The sequence below is a fragment of the Macaca mulatta genome, chromosome 8 (genome assembly GCF_049350105.2).
Source record: "Macaca mulatta isolate MMU2019108-1 chromosome 8, T2T-MMU8v2.0, whole genome shotgun sequence".
Lineage (NCBI taxonomy): Eukaryota > Metazoa > Chordata > Mammalia > Primates > Cercopithecidae > Macaca > Macaca mulatta.
This window is the reverse complement of record NC_133413.1, coordinates 80,251,401-80,268,875: the sequence shown is the minus strand read 5'-3', so window position 1 is coordinate 80,268,875 and position 17,475 is coordinate 80,251,401. Positions and strand designations below refer to the sequence as shown.

Below are 17,475 nucleotides of genomic sequence, written 5' to 3'. Positions count from 1 at the left end.
TTTAAATACTAAATCTCCTGCACGTGCAAATTTTGCTATTATTTAAAAACATTTATGTTTCTTCCCACTTTCACAATTCAGCACTGTTCCAGGCTACTCTATAGAACACCGACAGCACTGAGAGAGTCTGTAACCCTCAAGCACTCTCCACAGAAACCAGTGCATGGAGTAAAATCTAGTTACTGGTCCAATCTGCCAGGTAGGGAGCACTCACAGAATGACAGTGGAGTTCAGCATGGCTCCCCGACAAAGGATGCCAAGAGCACTGCTACGGTCCCTTGGTGAGGTGGGGCTTTGCTTTCAACTTCATGAGCTAGGTGCCCTCCTGGATGGGTCTACTTCTTCTGAAGCGGCACTGCGGGGAACACAGGGGTCCCTCCAGCCTCTTCGAAGGGCCAAGTGGACACTCATTGACTTCCAGCAAATGTGGAAAACAGAGAGTTACTTACTTGAATGGGTGAAGATGGCTCTTTATTTTCTCTTGCTTTTTTACACCTTTCTCTTTATTGTAATAGCTGCAGGTGAGAAGATTAAAAAGTGAGCCTTCATAACCTTGCATTGGATCAAAGTGTTCATTTTATAAAAAGAAAGCAAAATAGAAAGAGGAAGGCAGTTATGTTGTAAGTATTTTAGCTGAATGGGATCTTTTACTTCCTGCTTAAGTTTAAGCATATTTAATTTGACTTAAATAGCTTAGGTTATCATACTCTATGACAATACATTCTATAGGTAAAAGAGAAAAATGAGCCCAGTGCTAATGCCTCTGGCTTGTGTAAAAATGAATTTGGAAAGTGGAGCATGGATGGAAACAAGCTCACCTTTGTTTACTGCAGCTGCATTCCTCAGGCTTCCTTCTCTTCAGATGTCCTCTCACTTCTCTTAAATTCTTAATTTTATCTTGCAGAGCTTCAATCTGGAAAACATGTTTTCAAGCAATTACATGTTAAGATCAGGATTTTCTTTACAAAGTACTTTTCTTTTCACCTTGTTTTCTCTGTTCTGTAATAATAGCTATTCATCTGAGATGATACTTAACATAGAAACAAACCGGGCATAAAATATGTCTATATAGACTCTATATTCCAACCCATGTGTTACAGATAAACAGTAGCAGATTCCTCATTTATAACGGAATCTTTTTCTCACAGAGATTTCAAAAGGCCATGGAGTCAGTTCCCAGTCTCTTCTCACACTCTATATTGTTTTCAGTAGGACTACCATTAAATCACTGGAGAAAGACAAATAACTTTGTTTCGTATTTTTCACATAATTATAGATGATGTGTATCCATGGTATGTCCCACCAGGCACTGCAGGGCTGGCAGGCTGAGTGTGAGTCTGGAATATATCTGACAGTCACACAGCCACGGCTAACCTCTTTGTCAATGTATGCCTTATGGTCCTTCCACGCTCTGGCTGAGTGGTACAGTTCTCTCTCACAATGGATCGTGTCATTGGGAAGAATAAAACACCTGCAAAACAAACCAAAACCATGTCAAATAGGTTTATATTCTAACAGTAGAAAACACTCAAGATCGCAAAAAGAACTTTTAATCCTCGAAACCCTTAATGTTGACACAGGCAGTAACTGTTGAGCTGATCCAAGACCAGCATCAATGGGAATATGTTCTAGCCACCAGTGAGGACAAAATGTCACATGGGTGGATGGTGTCACAGCTCTGTGACTAAGATCATCCCTACGACCACTTTTCAAGGCAGTTCTGAATACTCACAACCCCATGAACAGGACGCCACCAGAAAACTCAAGTTCAAATAGATATAGAACAAAAGGGAGGACCTTTCACATCACAATGCAAATGGCTTATTTGAAGAAAAGCAGATTCAGAAGGGCAGTATTCATTCCACTCATTTTGTTAAAAAGAGAGTGCCCTAAGTACCCCACTGAGTTTTGAAGTAAAGATACAGCCCCAAGGATAGACAGCAGGTGGGATGTGGGGTTAAGCAATAATGTAAGAGAAATGCATTCTGGTCTAAACCCCTTAGTATGTAACTGTACCAACTTCAGGCACCAGGAGGCCAGAACCTCAGAGATAAAAATCCTGGCAGAGTGCACTGTGCCCCATCTCGCCAAAGTGATACAATTAGGGAGAAAACAAAGATCTTGCTAATAAATTCAGAAAGAAAACATTTCCTAATCAAGAGAGTAAGTAGACTTTGGAAGGAGCCAAAGAACAAAGTGAGTTCATTAAACCTATGAGGGAATCATCTCCCTTCCCCATCTCCATGACTTCCAAGGCCCTCTCTGTGATCTGGAATGGTTAGATATTTGTATGTCTTACATCCATTCGTAACCTACATCATCTTTCTGGAAGTGTCTCTGGGACTCACTGTCTTCCCTTGGACTGTGTTTCATTTCTGAGGCTGTGACCACAACTGCTCCAAGTGACAGTGATCGTGCAACATGGAAGAACTTCCAGCCTCTGAAATTGTTTCCATCTGTTTTCTAGATGCCTGCAAAGGTAACTGCTTAGGCTCATGAACTCCATGCCTGCTAAGTCAAGATGTGATGGAATTACTCTGGCTGGATTCCTAGCTGATCAGCCTTAATGTGAATTACTCTGGCTGGATTCCTAGCTGATCAGTGTTAATGTGAAATCAAACCCAAAGCACGCTTGTCAAAGCCTTTGATTGTGTGGACTCATTGTTTCTCTAACCCTCAGTTGCTACGTAGGCCAGCCCTCAGGCACCGTATTGCCAAGTGATACTGCTTTTTTGCCAAGTGCAAAATGGTGATAATATGGTGTGTTGTGGTGGTAATTCTGAACTCAACCCTAGTCAACAAATAAAGTCTTCTTACTTGTGTGTCACTCGGACAGTGGTAGGTGGGCCCACGGCGTTGCTGCTATCTGCCAGCATCCCGCCCCTGTTGCCACCACTGGAAGCCTGGAGATCTCTTGGCCCCTTGTGGCCTTCATCATGACGCTTAGCAATGTTTCTTGGTTGCAACACCTGTAATTCTTCTTCTTCCAGATTTATGTCATATATTTCGCCTTCAAATTCGACAGATAAAGAACGTGTCTGCCGAGTATGGACAAATCTGGGCTTGTACTCTAGAAGTAAGGGAAGATACATTACTATGGACATCCTGATGTAGCTTACAAGGGAAGAAAGTGATCACCTGGTCCAGGAAGGATCCTGGAGAGGAGAAAGCAGTCCATGCTTCATTGCTGAGCGGCATCGTGGTGCCTGCAATTCACGGAGGCAGAGGTTGGATTCTTGTCCTGGCAGTGCCAGGCAATGGCAGTGTGATGGATGACATACTTCTCTGGGCCTCCAGCCCTTCATCTGTCAAGTAGGGGGTTGGTCTAGGTGATTTCTAGGATCCTTTTTACTCGTGGCAGGCTGTGAACTTCTACATTTGGTTTTCAATGTGAACTGCTCAGGCTATTTTTTTTGGATAAAACCATATTCCCAATTACGGTATTAATAATAATGGCTATCCTTTATTGAGCTTTTGCTATATATTATATACTTCCTATTTATCTCTAATCCAGAGTCTTGAAAGACAGGTATTATTATAAAAACCCTTACATACAAAAACATCAGATTATCAATGCAGGTTCATCCTTATTTTATGGACGAGAAAACTGAAGTTTTGAATGTCACATGCATTTTGCAAGCTTATGGAGCTAGGACTATAATCTCTCAGACTATGAAGTCTTAGCACTGCATTGGGCTGCTTTTTCAAAAAGGCAAATGCTCTAGACAACTTCTATTTGCACAAATAGTAGAGGATTACTCTAAGAAGAATTAAATTTTGCTAATGCTTTCATCAGTCAACTCACTTTTATACCTGGCAGAGGAGGGTTAAGGCAGGGGGTGGGCGGGCAGGGATGGGGAGAGGGCAGCATGCTTTCTGGTGACTATGAACCTTTTCAAGAGCTCATGTGTACCAGATAAGAACTTCAATGTGCAAACACTGGATGCTCTTAGCTCTGTAGCAGCATATTCATCTGGCCTTATCTCATTAGCCTAACACAGAAAGAAGTGGGGCATACTGGCTGTGGAATCAGAATTGTCATGCTTCTGAGACAGCTCTCAGCAGAATCCTGCAGTTTCCAGATCAGGGAGCAACCTCCGTGACAGTAGGGGGGTCAATAAGAGTGCTTACGAGTTCCATCCTTGCAGAAAGGGTGAAAACCGACTCCTGTTGTCAAATACACAAGATTCCATACAGTTTGAAAGAGCTGCCCTAGACCTGTGTTTGGGTCTAATATTGAAAAATCAATGTGCTTTACGCTCAGTGCCTGGGAAACAAGGTCGAACTTTCTGGAAAAGAAGAGGGCACACTTTCTTCTAAGCTGAATGTTGCTAATCAGCTTCTGAAAAAGGAGCGTGCCAGGGGTCCTAGTTCCTTATTCATTTTTTTTTTTTTTTTTTTTTTGAGACAGAGTCTCACTCTGTCAATCAGGCTGGAGTACAGTGGTGCGATCTCGGCTCACTGCCACCTCTGCATCCCAGGTTCAAGTGATTCTCCTACCTCAGCTTCCCGAGAAGGAGCTGGGATTACAGGCATGTGCTACCATGCCCAGCTAATTTTTTTGAGATGAGGTTTCACCAGGTTGGTCAGGCTGGTCTCGAACCCCTGAACTCAAATGATCTGCCTGCCTTGGCCTCCCAAAGTGCTGGGATTACGGGCATGAGTCACCGCGCCTGGCCTTATTGATTTTCAGAAATTTGATATCCTTGTGTGAGTTATTAGACCTGGAATTTTTCTCTCAGAGAAGAAAAAAAATCTCCCAAAGATTCTTAGTATTTTGGCTTATGGATTCCTTTAAAATTTGTTAAAAGTTGTTGACATGGAAACAAATGTCCATATACACATGGAAAACACTTAACAATTTTGGATGAAATATCAGGGCAAACGGCCCTAAAGCCCATATTGCGGAGTCTACAATAAAAATGCATGTTCTCAAGGCTTCCATTGTTCTAGTGTATGATTTGATTCCCAAATCTTTGACATAGAATTTAATTTACTTAAGTTGCTTCTTTCCAAACCATTATAGAAAGAAATCACCATAAAATTGTCATTTTTCATGTTACTCCACTAGGTGGTACTAGATTCATTCTTTCGTGGAAGGTGTCAGTCTGTGGATTTTCACATTTATGTAATCATAGGTTTCTCATAGCTGCCTCATCGAGGTTTTAGTAAGAAGATGCTAGGAAGTGCTTTTCAAACTGAATTCAACTAGTTTGTCCCTGCCAGTCAACAAGATCCAACGATTTGACGGAATTAAAAAATACATATATTGTCATAAAACAGAGATTAAAATATATGCCTTAAAAAAGTGGTTATGCTTTTCCTCTTAAAATTAAATGCATACACACTGAAACCTTGTGTTTACTATTTTTTAAAAGCAACTTAAGGCAGACAAATCAGGACGTTGGCATTGTGGTAAAATAAAATGGACTTAAACTATATCCTTTACCTTTTGGAATAGCCATTTTATAAACTCTTTTATGTGTGCATATGTTTCACTTCTGGTGCTTTTACAAACTATATTTTCATTCTATGCTTAAGTGAAAATGTTTGCAAAGCAAAATGTCACATTAATCTTAGCTTTCTTATTTTAAATAGAGCAACGATGTGCTTTTAGCCTGAAAACGATGCATTGATAATATCTAAAATGTAGAAGGAGCAACCCTTTCGTCTCTCTCTTGTTTATTACCACAGGCCTACGCCACCATCGAGATGGTCACAAAAGCGTGGCTTACTTGGAGTCCCCTGGTTTCTCAAGAATTGCCGTTGACTCTTTCTTTGGCTTCCGCTGGCACGGTAACCGGACTCCCTACAACTGCACTCTTTGTCTCTGTCATGGAAGCCGCGAGCGTAGAGGTTCCGCGTGCTCTGCCGGACTGTGAGCAGGTCACTGGGTCCTTTACACTTGTGAATTCGAAGCTTGCCAGATGTATCCTCAATGCATTGCCACTTCTGCAAAAGCCAACGTGAAAGCAGTTTACCGATTCTGCTCCAGGTGTTATTAATTAAGAGCCACTCCCTTAGTTTTTTTTTTTTTTTTTCTTTTTTTAGAAGCACTGGCAATATCTTTCAGGAGAGTGAATGAAGAAAGGCAAGCTTTTAAGTGACCCCGTAATAACTCGACTCTCAGTTATTTCTTTCACTGTAGGCAAATGCAGATGACAACGAAATCATTGGAAATCAAACTACCTCAATGACACTAGAGCCAAAAACTGATATATGAATCCTCAGCACGCAGACTAAACAGTCTTGAATGAAACATGTAAAAGCTGTTAGTTCACCAAGACACACAGAGCAGCTGTCAGGACTGCTTTCACCAGACCCCTCTTGCTCTGGAAAAACAAACTTGGCCGCTTTGTTCTCCGCTCCTGAATTTCTAATGTGAGCCAGGGAAGAGTGGCACATGAGGAAGACAGAGTTGAGTTTAATTGGAGCCCATCATGGGGCGAGCCGACTCTCACAGACACCAGACATTAGCAAACTTGTCAGGCTTTCTTTTGTGCCTTTTCTTATCCTTCTAAGAACATTGTGATATGGACAGCAGACAGGGAAACACTGGGTAGAAGAAGGTAGTTTCCTGGCAAAGGCCCCACCCTCAAGCCTGGGGACCTACGGCCCTAAATGGGGACAGGCATTCCTGCTTTTGTACCCCAAAAGTTGTTTATGGCCTGCCATGTGCCCATATAAACCCTGAAACCCAGGCTCCAGAAGTAGACAAGGAGATGAGGAGACAAGCAGATGAATGGTGGAACAAGGTGGCAGAGAAAGACAAAAGAGGAGGAATGTCTGAACACTGAGAGGAGCTTGGCTGGGGGTGGTCGGAGAGGAGTGTGGCTGTCCAGTGGCCAAACTGGGGAAGATCATCTTCCCACTCCATCCCCGCTTCTGGCTCCCCATCCGTCCTACTGAGAGCCACCTCCACCACTCAGTAAAATCCTGCATTCGTCCTTCAAGCCCGTGCGTGACCTGATTCTTCCAGGAGCTAGGCAAGAGCTTGGAATACAGAAAGCTGTCATATTGGTGGCCCTCTGCCCTTGTCAAAAGGCAGAGGGTCCATTGAGCTGGTTAACAATCTGTCTGCAGATGGCAAGGCTAAAAGAGCATTGTAACACTGGGGCCATAGGCGCCTGCCCCTAGATACTACTGCAGGGCTGGAGCCCAAAGGACGTGCCCTGGTTCCTGTACCTGCCTATCTGTGTGCTCCCCCTCTCATCAGGGGTTCGAACAGTGGTGATGACTGAGCAGGTGTGCCACACCCCTGTTGCACATCCTGTGAAGGGGATCAGGGAACTCTCCAGTTTCAACTGCACACTCAGCAGAGAGTGGGCATGCTCCTATGTGAGACAGAGTTCACTTTCCAACAGACACATACGGCGAGCTTGCACTGACTTTTCTAGATTGAGCTTTCTAACACGCCTGCCACAGATGCTGCAGGCTTGCGTCCGAGTAAATATGACACTGCCTCCGGACTAAGTGTCCTTGCACTTACTGAATCTCATCCTGGCTGAAATAATAGCTTTTCACCCTGGGGGTCATTTCCTGGGATCCTCCACATCTTACTTAAAGACTGAGTAACTTCTTTTACATTTTATTTTCCCCCTTCTCCCTACAAAATTAATTTGGGAGGAGGGAAGAATATTTAATTTTAATTGGCCACAGTTGTCACAGAGTTAAAATATAGTGTTATCAAACTTTTGTCTTTTTTCCTTTCCATATCGGTCTATCAGTTGTGTACTATTATCTACTGAAACTTCTCTTTATCCTTCATTGTTTTTGTTCATATCTAAAGAGTGAGAAGCTCTTCTTTAAATGGGTGCATTTCTAACCTATGGACAGCACAATACTATCTGCACTGTAAAAGTATGTTTTTTTGTGCCACATATATTTTCAAATATATTCAAATAAATAATTATTAAATAAAAGATGTTCTTTCATGCATCATTTAAAAGATCTCGTATCCCCCTCTTGTACCAGTACCATATCTGGGGTGACATCTTTGTTGCAAAGTGTCCTACTGCAAGGCAAAGTTTGGTCAAAGGTCCCAGACGGCCTTGCAGATAACTGACACTCATGTACAAAGTGACATGCAGTTATTCACAATGAACCAAGATGCAGAGCCATGATTTGTTTTCTCCTAAGGGAGTTGTATGTCTTCAATATATGTTGAATTATCAGAGCTGCGTTTTGGCTTCTACTATAAAATCCCCAAATCCTGGAGATACAGGGCTTCTTCTATGATTTTGCTTTAGCCCTTTATACTCTTGGTACTACTGAATTTGGTTGTTTCAAGCCATATCAGGGTACAACCTTTTTTTGTGGATTGGTTAGAATGTCTTGAATGTTTAACATCTTCATCCACAGAAGCAGGAGCTCAAGGGACAGACAGGCAACTAATGAGTCATCCCTCAGGATCCACTGAGAATTGGGTCCAGGATGCCCTGCAGATACCCAAATCCATGAATGCTCAAGTCTATGATATAAAATATAGTATTTCTATATAACCTACATACACACTCTTGTATACTTTATCTCTACGTTAACTATAATACCTAATATAATAAAATGCTATATAAATAGTAGTTATTCTGTATTGTTTAGGGAATAATGACAGGAAAAAAAGTTTATGCAGGTTCAGTATAGATGAAATCATCTTTTCTTTTTTGATTCTTTTAATCTGCAGTTGGTTGAACCCACGGATGTAGAACCCATGGATACAGAGGGCGGATTTTACTTACAAAGCCGCAAAACGGCAACACAAACAAGAACAGCCTAAGGACTAAGTTAGAGATGATTTAACTTAAAAATTGTGAAGTCAACTTAATTAAACACAGGAAGTTAGATCGGATGAGTGGTACTCAAATTTGGCTGGACATTGGGACTTTCAGAAGCTCCCCAGATGATTCTAATGTGCAGTTGGAGTTCAGGCCACTGCTTTACATTAGCAACTGCTTACTGGACAGTTTTGCAGCTGGATTCCATGGGGAAGGCAGGAGGGATATATTTAAGTCTAAGTAGCTCAGATGCATGGGTCTTTGAGAGGGATGCATGTAATTGGTGGGAGTGGCGTGTGCAAAGGAAGCTGTGTCTAGAAATGGACTGATGTAAGCAGATCAGAAAATGACTCCAGTTGGATGAATGAATACTATCGGTGCACCTATGCTTTCAGGACTATGTGCTTTATTTAAGTGAAACCAGTTATCCTTGGGCTCTCTCCACAGTTAGTTGGTAAGTGACAGAATTTTGACTTAGCTGAAAACTGCGTGCGGCCTGTTCCATGATTCTGCCATTTAATGCGGACATCAGTGGTTTCCACGCCTGGGTTTTTGGCACTCACAGACCCAATTATAGCATTCATGGCTATCCAATTAGCTTGAGGATGTGCCATGAAATGATCAAAAAAGTTCTCAGAGCTGGGCATGGTGGCTCAAACCTATAATCCCAGTACATCAGGAGGCCATGGCAGGTGGACTGCTTGAGTCCAGGAGTTTGAGAACAGCCTGGGCAACATGGTGAAACCCTGTCTCTACAAAAAAAATATATATATGTATATAGCTAAGCATGCTGGCACATGCCTGTGGTCCCAGCTACAAGGAGGGAGGCTGAGGTGCGAGGATCACTTGAGCCCAGGAGGTTGGGGCTGCAGTGAGTTGAGACCATGCCATCATGCCACTGCACTGTAGCCTGGGCTCAGAAACTGACAGACAACTCCATTAACATATAACTATATGCCATATAGAATTATTGCTGGGGAAAGTGTTGCCAAAATAAATAACTTTTTGTAACTTCGCAAAGTTTGGGAATTAGTAGCATTTGAGTGTCTGTCTGTATGTGTATCTGTCTTAAATTCAAATGGTTTAAGGCTTATGCATCTACCTGGATGATCTCTGCCTCTAGCATTTAAAAATGAAGAGTTGACTGCTTAATGCCTAGAGAAGCAAAGTAATTGGCTAGTGAATTCACAATCCACAGCCAAATGGAAGCATAAGAGGTGCTCTATCTTCTATCAGACAGGAAAATATGGCTAATTTTATTCTTGAGGCTGGGTGTGGTGGCTCAGGCCTGTAATCCCAGCACTTTGGGAGGCCAAGGTGGGTGGATCGTCTGAGGTCAGGAGTTCAAGTCCAGCCTGGCCAATGTGTCAAAACCCTCTCTCTACTAAAAATACAAAAAAAAAAAAAAAAAAAAAAAAGGGCCAGGCACAGTGGCTCAAGCCTGGAATTCCAGAACTTTGGGAGGCCGAGGCAGGTGAATTGCCTGAGGACAGGAGTTCAAGACCAGCCTGGACAACATGGTGAAACCCCGTCTCTACTAAAAATACAAAAATTAGCTGGGCATGGTGGTGCACGCCTGTAATCCCAGCTACTTGGGAGGCTGAGGCAGAAGAATTGCTTGAACCTGGGAGGTGGAGGTTGCCGTGAACCGAGATCATGCCACTGCACTCCAGGCTGGGTGACAGAGCAAGACTCTGTCTCAAAAAACAAACAAAAAACAAAACAAATATTAGCCAGGTGGTGGCACATGCGTGTAGTCCCAGCTATTTGGGAGGCTGAGGCAGGAGAATGGCTTGAACCTGAGAGGCAGCGGTTGCAGTGAACCAAGATTGAGCCACTGCACTCCAGCTTGGGTGACAGAACAAGACTCCATCTCAAAAAACATATATATATATATATATATATATATAAAATATATTATATAAATATAAATATATGTATATTCATTCTTGAAAAATAATAGCCTAAAGTCTTTTTGTGGATCCAATTTATATCAACTTTAGTACAAATACTAATTTTTAAAGCACATGACTATAGTGAAAACCTGCGGTTTTTATAATCACAATGCATTCAAAGAATTCTGCCTATTTTGTTTGTTTTTGCCCTGGAGGAGCTGAGGATACAAGTAGATTCCTGTAGAACACAAAGGTGTAGGCAGAAGTTTTAGTGACTTAGGCTATTTGGAATCCAAGTTGAATTTCCCATTAGCCAGATTCCTTGTTGATTTCCTATGGGATAGAGAAGAAGGGAAACGGTGTTTCCTTCCTGAAGAGTTGAATTTAACCACACTGGATGTCTGGCACTGTCCTTGGCTATGATGGTGTAGCATACAAAATCAAATATACATACATATATGCATATATATCTACACACATGCATACAAACATATATTATCCATACATACTACATATATACATATATCTACACACATACTTGGATAAAGCAAGAGCCACGAACAAAAATGTCAATTATATGTTCTACCATGGACCCTTTGAAAAAGTCATAGACCCTGTTAGATAAAGTAATTAACTAGAGGCTTTGAAAATCTTCCTACTGGCAAGCATACTAGGAATTTTAATGAAATGTAATTACCACACATTGCTACAGCCATTTTAGAACTGGATATCATGACAATTTTTACGACTGCACAATAAAACCTTGAAATAGCTGCAACTAAAGTGGTAATCTTAGAAAGTTTATAGAGGGAGGCAGAAAAAGAGAATTTTTGAAAGAATTGCTCTGAAACTCACGCGGCAAGCCATTTAAATAGTCAAAATAATGAGAAGAGATGGTTTTTGCATTACAGGAGTTTCAGGAATCAGATGAAAGCCTGAGCTCCGGTGAGGCACCTGCTAATGGGATGTGTGGAGTCAGCCACAGACATAAGCTTTGTTCAACAAATGCCCTTGCAGAAACACAGCTGTCACACTGTCTTGCTTTTATCTACGCTCTTGAAGTTTATCAGTAAATCAGTGAATTGCCAAATCTGATTGTCTCCATCTTCACTGATGGTTCATTCCTTCTGCAAATTCTTTTCTTCAACTACATTTCAGTTCTCTTTCTGTTTATCAGTCTGTGCCAATAATTTAGCACGCAGTCATTCCACAAATATTTCTGCACACCAATTATGGGCGAGGTGCTAGATAAAACTACTTAAATAATTTTTTAAGTTGTTATAATTTTCTTTTAGCCTTCCTAACTATGCTGGAAGTTGGAATTAAGGGCAAGGGCCATGTCTCATATTCCTGAGTCATTCCCAGAAGTTAGCTCAGCACAGAATCACTCGGTTAGGTAATTATGTGTTAGTGTTTTTGATTGATTATATCTGCCTGTATATAAATAACACCAGACAAAGAAGAGAAGGCTGGTAATTTTGGTATGAGGATACAAATAGTGTGCAGCTAGTTTGGTGGAATCAAATCTAATGAGAAATATGTCAAATGCATTTCAAACAATTTCATTCATCATCATCTTGACTACCGTGATTATGATCATTTATTTAACTCTTGCTTGATAGCAGGTACTGCTCTAGAGCACGCTTTATGAATTTTTCATTTAATCCTCACTATAACACAGAGTGCTGTCACAAGTCTTTTACTGAAATAGGATTTCGTAGTAGTGAATATTACCTATATTCTGTCTTAGACTTGGAAAGGTGTTTTGTATTCATCGGTGTGGCTTAAAGGAAAAAGTCTGGATTTGCAAGCTCAAAAAGCCTGGATTTTAACACCAGCTCTATCACATGGCTATGTGGCTCTGAGCAAGTAAGATATGCCACATTACCTTTTGCAGAGTCAGGAGCATCAGTGATAACACACGGGAAGGGCTCAGTACATGGCAGGCGCTCAACAAAAGCAGCTGCTATTATTATTATTATTACACGCATACACACACACGGTTTATTACTTAAAGAATGTGATCTAATGTATACTTGATAAGAGGTAGCCATTTTTAATGGAGATGAGTATTGGGATGGAATTCAAAAACCTTAATTTTATTTTATTTTTTGCTGTTAACTCTATGGTTTTGAGCAAAATGGAGAATCTCTTTGTTCTTCTGGATTCCACATCTGATTAAATAATACTTACTTCTCCTGGCTTCATGGATAGACATGAGAATAGATTGTTTGAGTGTTTTGAAGTTCTTAGTTAAAGATGTACTATATGAACCTACAGCAGTACTGTAATTGGCCTTTAAAATGTTTATCCAATCCTGGGCAAGCTAATGTTTTCTGGTGGTAAAGTGTACAAAATAATTATTATTTGGTGAGGGAGACAGAAGCTTTGAGTCACTCAGATCTTGGTTTGAACTCAGGTTTGTCATTCTTCTAGTTGTGTGACTTTGGTTAAGTTATTTTCCCATCTGAGCTTCAGTCTCTTCATATCTAAAATGGGCATAATATGTATCTCATAGAAGAGTTTTCCATGTAAAATACTTAGTGCAATATTAGATGACCTCCGATTGCTTTTCCTTCCCGAAGTATCCGCTAAATAATCATTATAATTTCTGCATTTTGAATTGCAAATACTTCTCAGATTGGTTAAGGATGTTGTTCTCTGTTCTTACTTATGCCTACTTGTGTCCATTTTCATAAGTAAGAAACAAACAAACAAACAAAAAACACCCAAAATTGGCTTCACCAAAACAATACAAAGCAAAAAAACCCCAAATCTGTAGGCATCACACTACCTGACTTCTAATTATACTACAAGCCTATAATTACCAAAGCAGCATGGTACTGGCATAAAAACAGGCACATAGAATGGAACAGAATAGAGAACCCAGAAATAAAGCCAAATACTTACCACCAACTGATCTTTGACAAAGCAAACAAAAACATAAATTGAGGTAAGGACACCCTATTCAATAAGTGGTGCTGGGAAAACTGGCAAGCCACATGTAGAAGAATGAAACTGGATTCCCATCTCTCACCTTATACAAAAATCAACTAAAGATGGATCAAAGACTTAAATCTAAGACCCAAAACTATAAAAATTTGAGAAGATAACATTGGAAAAACTCTTTTAGACATTGACTTAGGCAAAGAACTCATGACTAAGACCCCAAAAGCAAATATAAAGAACCCCAAAACAAATGAATGAGACCTGATTAAACTAAAAAAGCTTCTGTGCAGCAAAAGAAATAATCAGCAGAGTAAACAGACAACCCACAGGGTGGGAGAAAATATTTGCAAACTATGCATCCAACAAAGGACTAACATCCAGAATCTACAAAGGAACTCAAGCAAATCAGCAAGAAAAAAAAATTCCATCAAAAAGTAGGGTAAAGAAATGAACAGCAATTCTCAAAAGAAGATACACAAACAGCTAACAAGCATGAAAAAATACTCAACATCATTACTCATCAGGAATGCAAATTAAAACCACAATGAGATACCACCTTACTCCTGCAAGAATGGCTATAATTAAAAAGTCAAAACAAAACAAAACAATAGATGTTGGTGTGAATGTGGCAAAAAGGAGCACTTTTGCACTGCTGGTGAGAATGTAAATCAGTGCAACCTTTACAGAAAACAGTATGGAGATTCCTTAAAGAACTAAGAATGGAACTGCCATTTGATCCAGCAACCCTACTACTGGGTATCTACCCAAAGGAAAAGAAGTCATTATATGAAAAGGACATATGCATAGGCATGTTTATAGCAGCACAAGTAGCAATTACAAAAATATGGAACCCAGCCTAAATGCCCATCAACCAACAAGTGGATAAAGAAAATGTGGTATATATACACCACGGAATACTACTCAGGAATAAAAAGGACCAAAATAACGTATTTTGCAGCAACTTGGATGCAGCTGGAGACCATTATTCTAAGTGAAGTAACTCAGGAATGGAAAACCAAATATTGTATGTTCTCACTTACAAATGGGAGCTAAGCTATGAGGATGCAAAGCCATAAGAATGATACAATAAACTTTGAGGACTTGGAGGGGAAGGTTGGGAAGCAGGTGAGGGATAAAAGACAACATACTGGGTACAGTATACACTGCTTGGGTGATGGATGCACTAAAATCTCAGAAATCTAACTAAAGAATTTATCCATGTAACCCAAAACCACTTGTATCCCAAAAATTATTGAAATAAAAATAAAAATTTTAAAAATTGGCTACAACTTTTTCAAAGGTGCACTGCAGTGAAAGCTTAATTTTATGCATAAACACACACTAGTTCTTGGTTATCATATGTCTTACGACATGGATTTGGTGATAATGCAGGTCAAATCATGTTCACTGAAATGTCACAACTGTACAGTAATTTTGTGATAATCTGATTATTCTTCATGCCAAAATGAACATCATAAAAAACAGTTACCTGCATGTGGACATGTGTTTAAAATATTTATCTTAACACCGGGGAATATACAAAGACCATATTCACATCTTTGTCCAAACTGCTACTTAGCTGAAGTCATTGTCGAATTTTCTCTCACAAATGTTAAATAGTGTTACTTGTGCCAGGAGGATTTATCTCCTGGCTTGTTTTCTTTGAGATGGTATGAGATGGGAAAGAGAGGGGGAGGGAAAACAGAAAGGGAGAAGAAGCAGAAGAGAGAGAAATGTTACCTACTATAGATTTTAATCTGGATAATCACTTGTAAAAGTCAACACTGGAATGTTGGAAGATGTATGATTATTGTAATTCCTAGAAAATGAAATTGGTAAACTGATCTTGGCCAATGATTGACAACCAGCATTTGTTGAGTGCTTTCTATGTCCTAGACATTATCCCAGATGCTTGATACATTTAACTCATATAATATTTACAACAACCTATGAGGCAAGAACTATTACGATGCCCATTTTATAGATGAAGAAACTGAGGCAGAGTTAGGTTAAGAAACTTGCTGGCCGGGCGCGGTGGCTCAAGCCTGTAATCCCAGCACTTTGGGAGGCCGAGACGGGCGGATCACGAGGTCAGGAGATCGAGACCATCCTGGCTAACACAATGAAACCCCGTCTCTACTAAAAATACAAAAAAATTAGCCGGGCGAGGTGGCGGGCGCCTGTAGTCCCAGCTACTCGGGAGGCTGAGGCAGGAGAATGGCGTAAACCCGGGAGGCGGAGCTTGCAGTGAGCCGAGATAGCGCCACTGCACTCCAGCCTGGGTGACAGAGCGAGACTCCGTCTCAAAAAAAAAAAAAAAGAAACTTGCACATAGTCAAATACCAAGGAAGCAGTATATCCAGGATGTAATCCCAAAGCACCTTGATCAGGATACTGATGAAAAAGAGAATGAAAAAGAGAAAACTCAAACAGAGAGACCATTCTCTGTATGAGTCTTCAGGTAAGCCTTAGGCGAGAAGAGAGAAGTAACAACATCCATACAAGTAAGAAAGTGAGATTCGCAGGTAATGTTTAAGAAACACAGAGGAGGACCTGACTACGGTGGGCTGTTAGGAAATGTTGGAAAAGAAGACACAATACAAATTAAGCAGAATGGGGCTGTATTATATAGTTTATGAGTAAAATGCCTATTCTCATGTTTGTCTTTTTTTTTTTTTTGACTTGTTTAGAACAAATGCACAGAAGCAAAATATCTCAGAAAATATCACAGAAGCACAACTGTTCAGACATGAGCTTCAGCATGGGTTGAAGAGGTAAGGAAGCAAGGTTTAAAGGCTGAGTGGTCTACAATGGATCCAAGCACAGAGGAGAATTCAGTAAGAGGATGGCACTGGGAGCTCAATCCTTCTGGATGGGCCCCCTGGAATCAGGTAAGCCAGGGGAAGATTTCTATGAGCCATGCTGCCATTTTGACCAGGGTTCAGTGAGTTTTGGGAAATAGCCTGTCTGCTTCTGGAAAACTAACAATTCTAGGAGGATCTCAATGGTAAATGTCTTATTATGCATGCTCTGCAGCTGGTCACAAAGGGTCAGAGGGATATATGGCCAGAGAGATAAGTTTTGGATAGGAACAAAGATCCTGGAGCTAAACCAGTTTCCACTCAACAAACTACATTCTATTTCCATTATAATAGCATCAGCTTGCTTGATGCAGGGGTCCTCACAGATTTTTAAACAAATGTTTGATTTTATATTGATCTAATAGTAGAAAGGCAAACTAAATTGTAAAGATGCTGGAATTCAACAACTCATCAAAAGGATGTGCTATTTGCCCTATCAAAACAAAGCAGGCTGCTTTTTTCCTCTTAAATGCCAGATAATATGTAAAGTGTATTTCAAAATCTAATGCCCAGGGAATTTCTCTTTTATGTAGCTCCTATTTAAGACGTCAATACCTATGCCTAGAAGAAGAAGAAGAAAAAACAGCCCAATAATGCTCACTTGACATTTGTGGATCTCAAGCTTGTCTGCACATAGGAATCATCAGGGGAGCTTGGAAAAAACAGTGACACTTGGATCTCGTACCCAGAGGTTCTGATTTAACTTGTCTGGGCTGGGACTTAAACATAAGCATTTCTAAAGCTGCCCATATGATTCTAATGTGCAGTCTGGGTTGAGAACCAACGTGAGTGGCAACTGCCATTCATAGTTTCAAAGAGAAAATCTGTCTTGCAATTTTGCAGTGGCAGCATGTTACAGGGAAGAAAGTACTCAACGCGAAGTGAAGAGATGCAGGTTTTGGCTTTGGGTTTGTAGCTTAACTTTTCCGGACCTAAATTTCCTTATCAGAAAAATGATACCATTCAACTTGGAAAATTTCTAAGATTCCTTCAAACTTT

The 17,475-nt window shown here is 40.5% G+C and overlaps 1 protein-coding gene across 7 annotated transcripts in view; it reads right to left on the bottom strand.

The window, feature by feature from the left end:
- Positions 1–17,475, bottom strand: part of SULF1 (sulfatase 1) — a 193,755-nt gene that overhangs the window by 31,490 nt on the left and 144,790 nt on the right. For all 7 annotated transcript variants that reach the window (XM_015145538.3, XM_077943760.1, XM_077943758.1 and 4 more), the window contains exons 13-17: positions 5,736–5,952; positions 2,818–3,070; positions 1,375–1,471; positions 819–913; positions 450–515 (exon numbers count right to left, since the gene is read on the bottom strand). In XM_015145538.3, the coding sequence (XP_015001024.1) occupies positions 450–515; positions 819–913; positions 1,375–1,471; positions 2,818–3,070; positions 5,736–5,952 (728 nt within the window). The remainder of the gene's footprint in view (positions 1–449; positions 516–818; positions 914–1,374; positions 1,472–2,817; positions 3,071–5,735; positions 5,953–17,475) is intronic.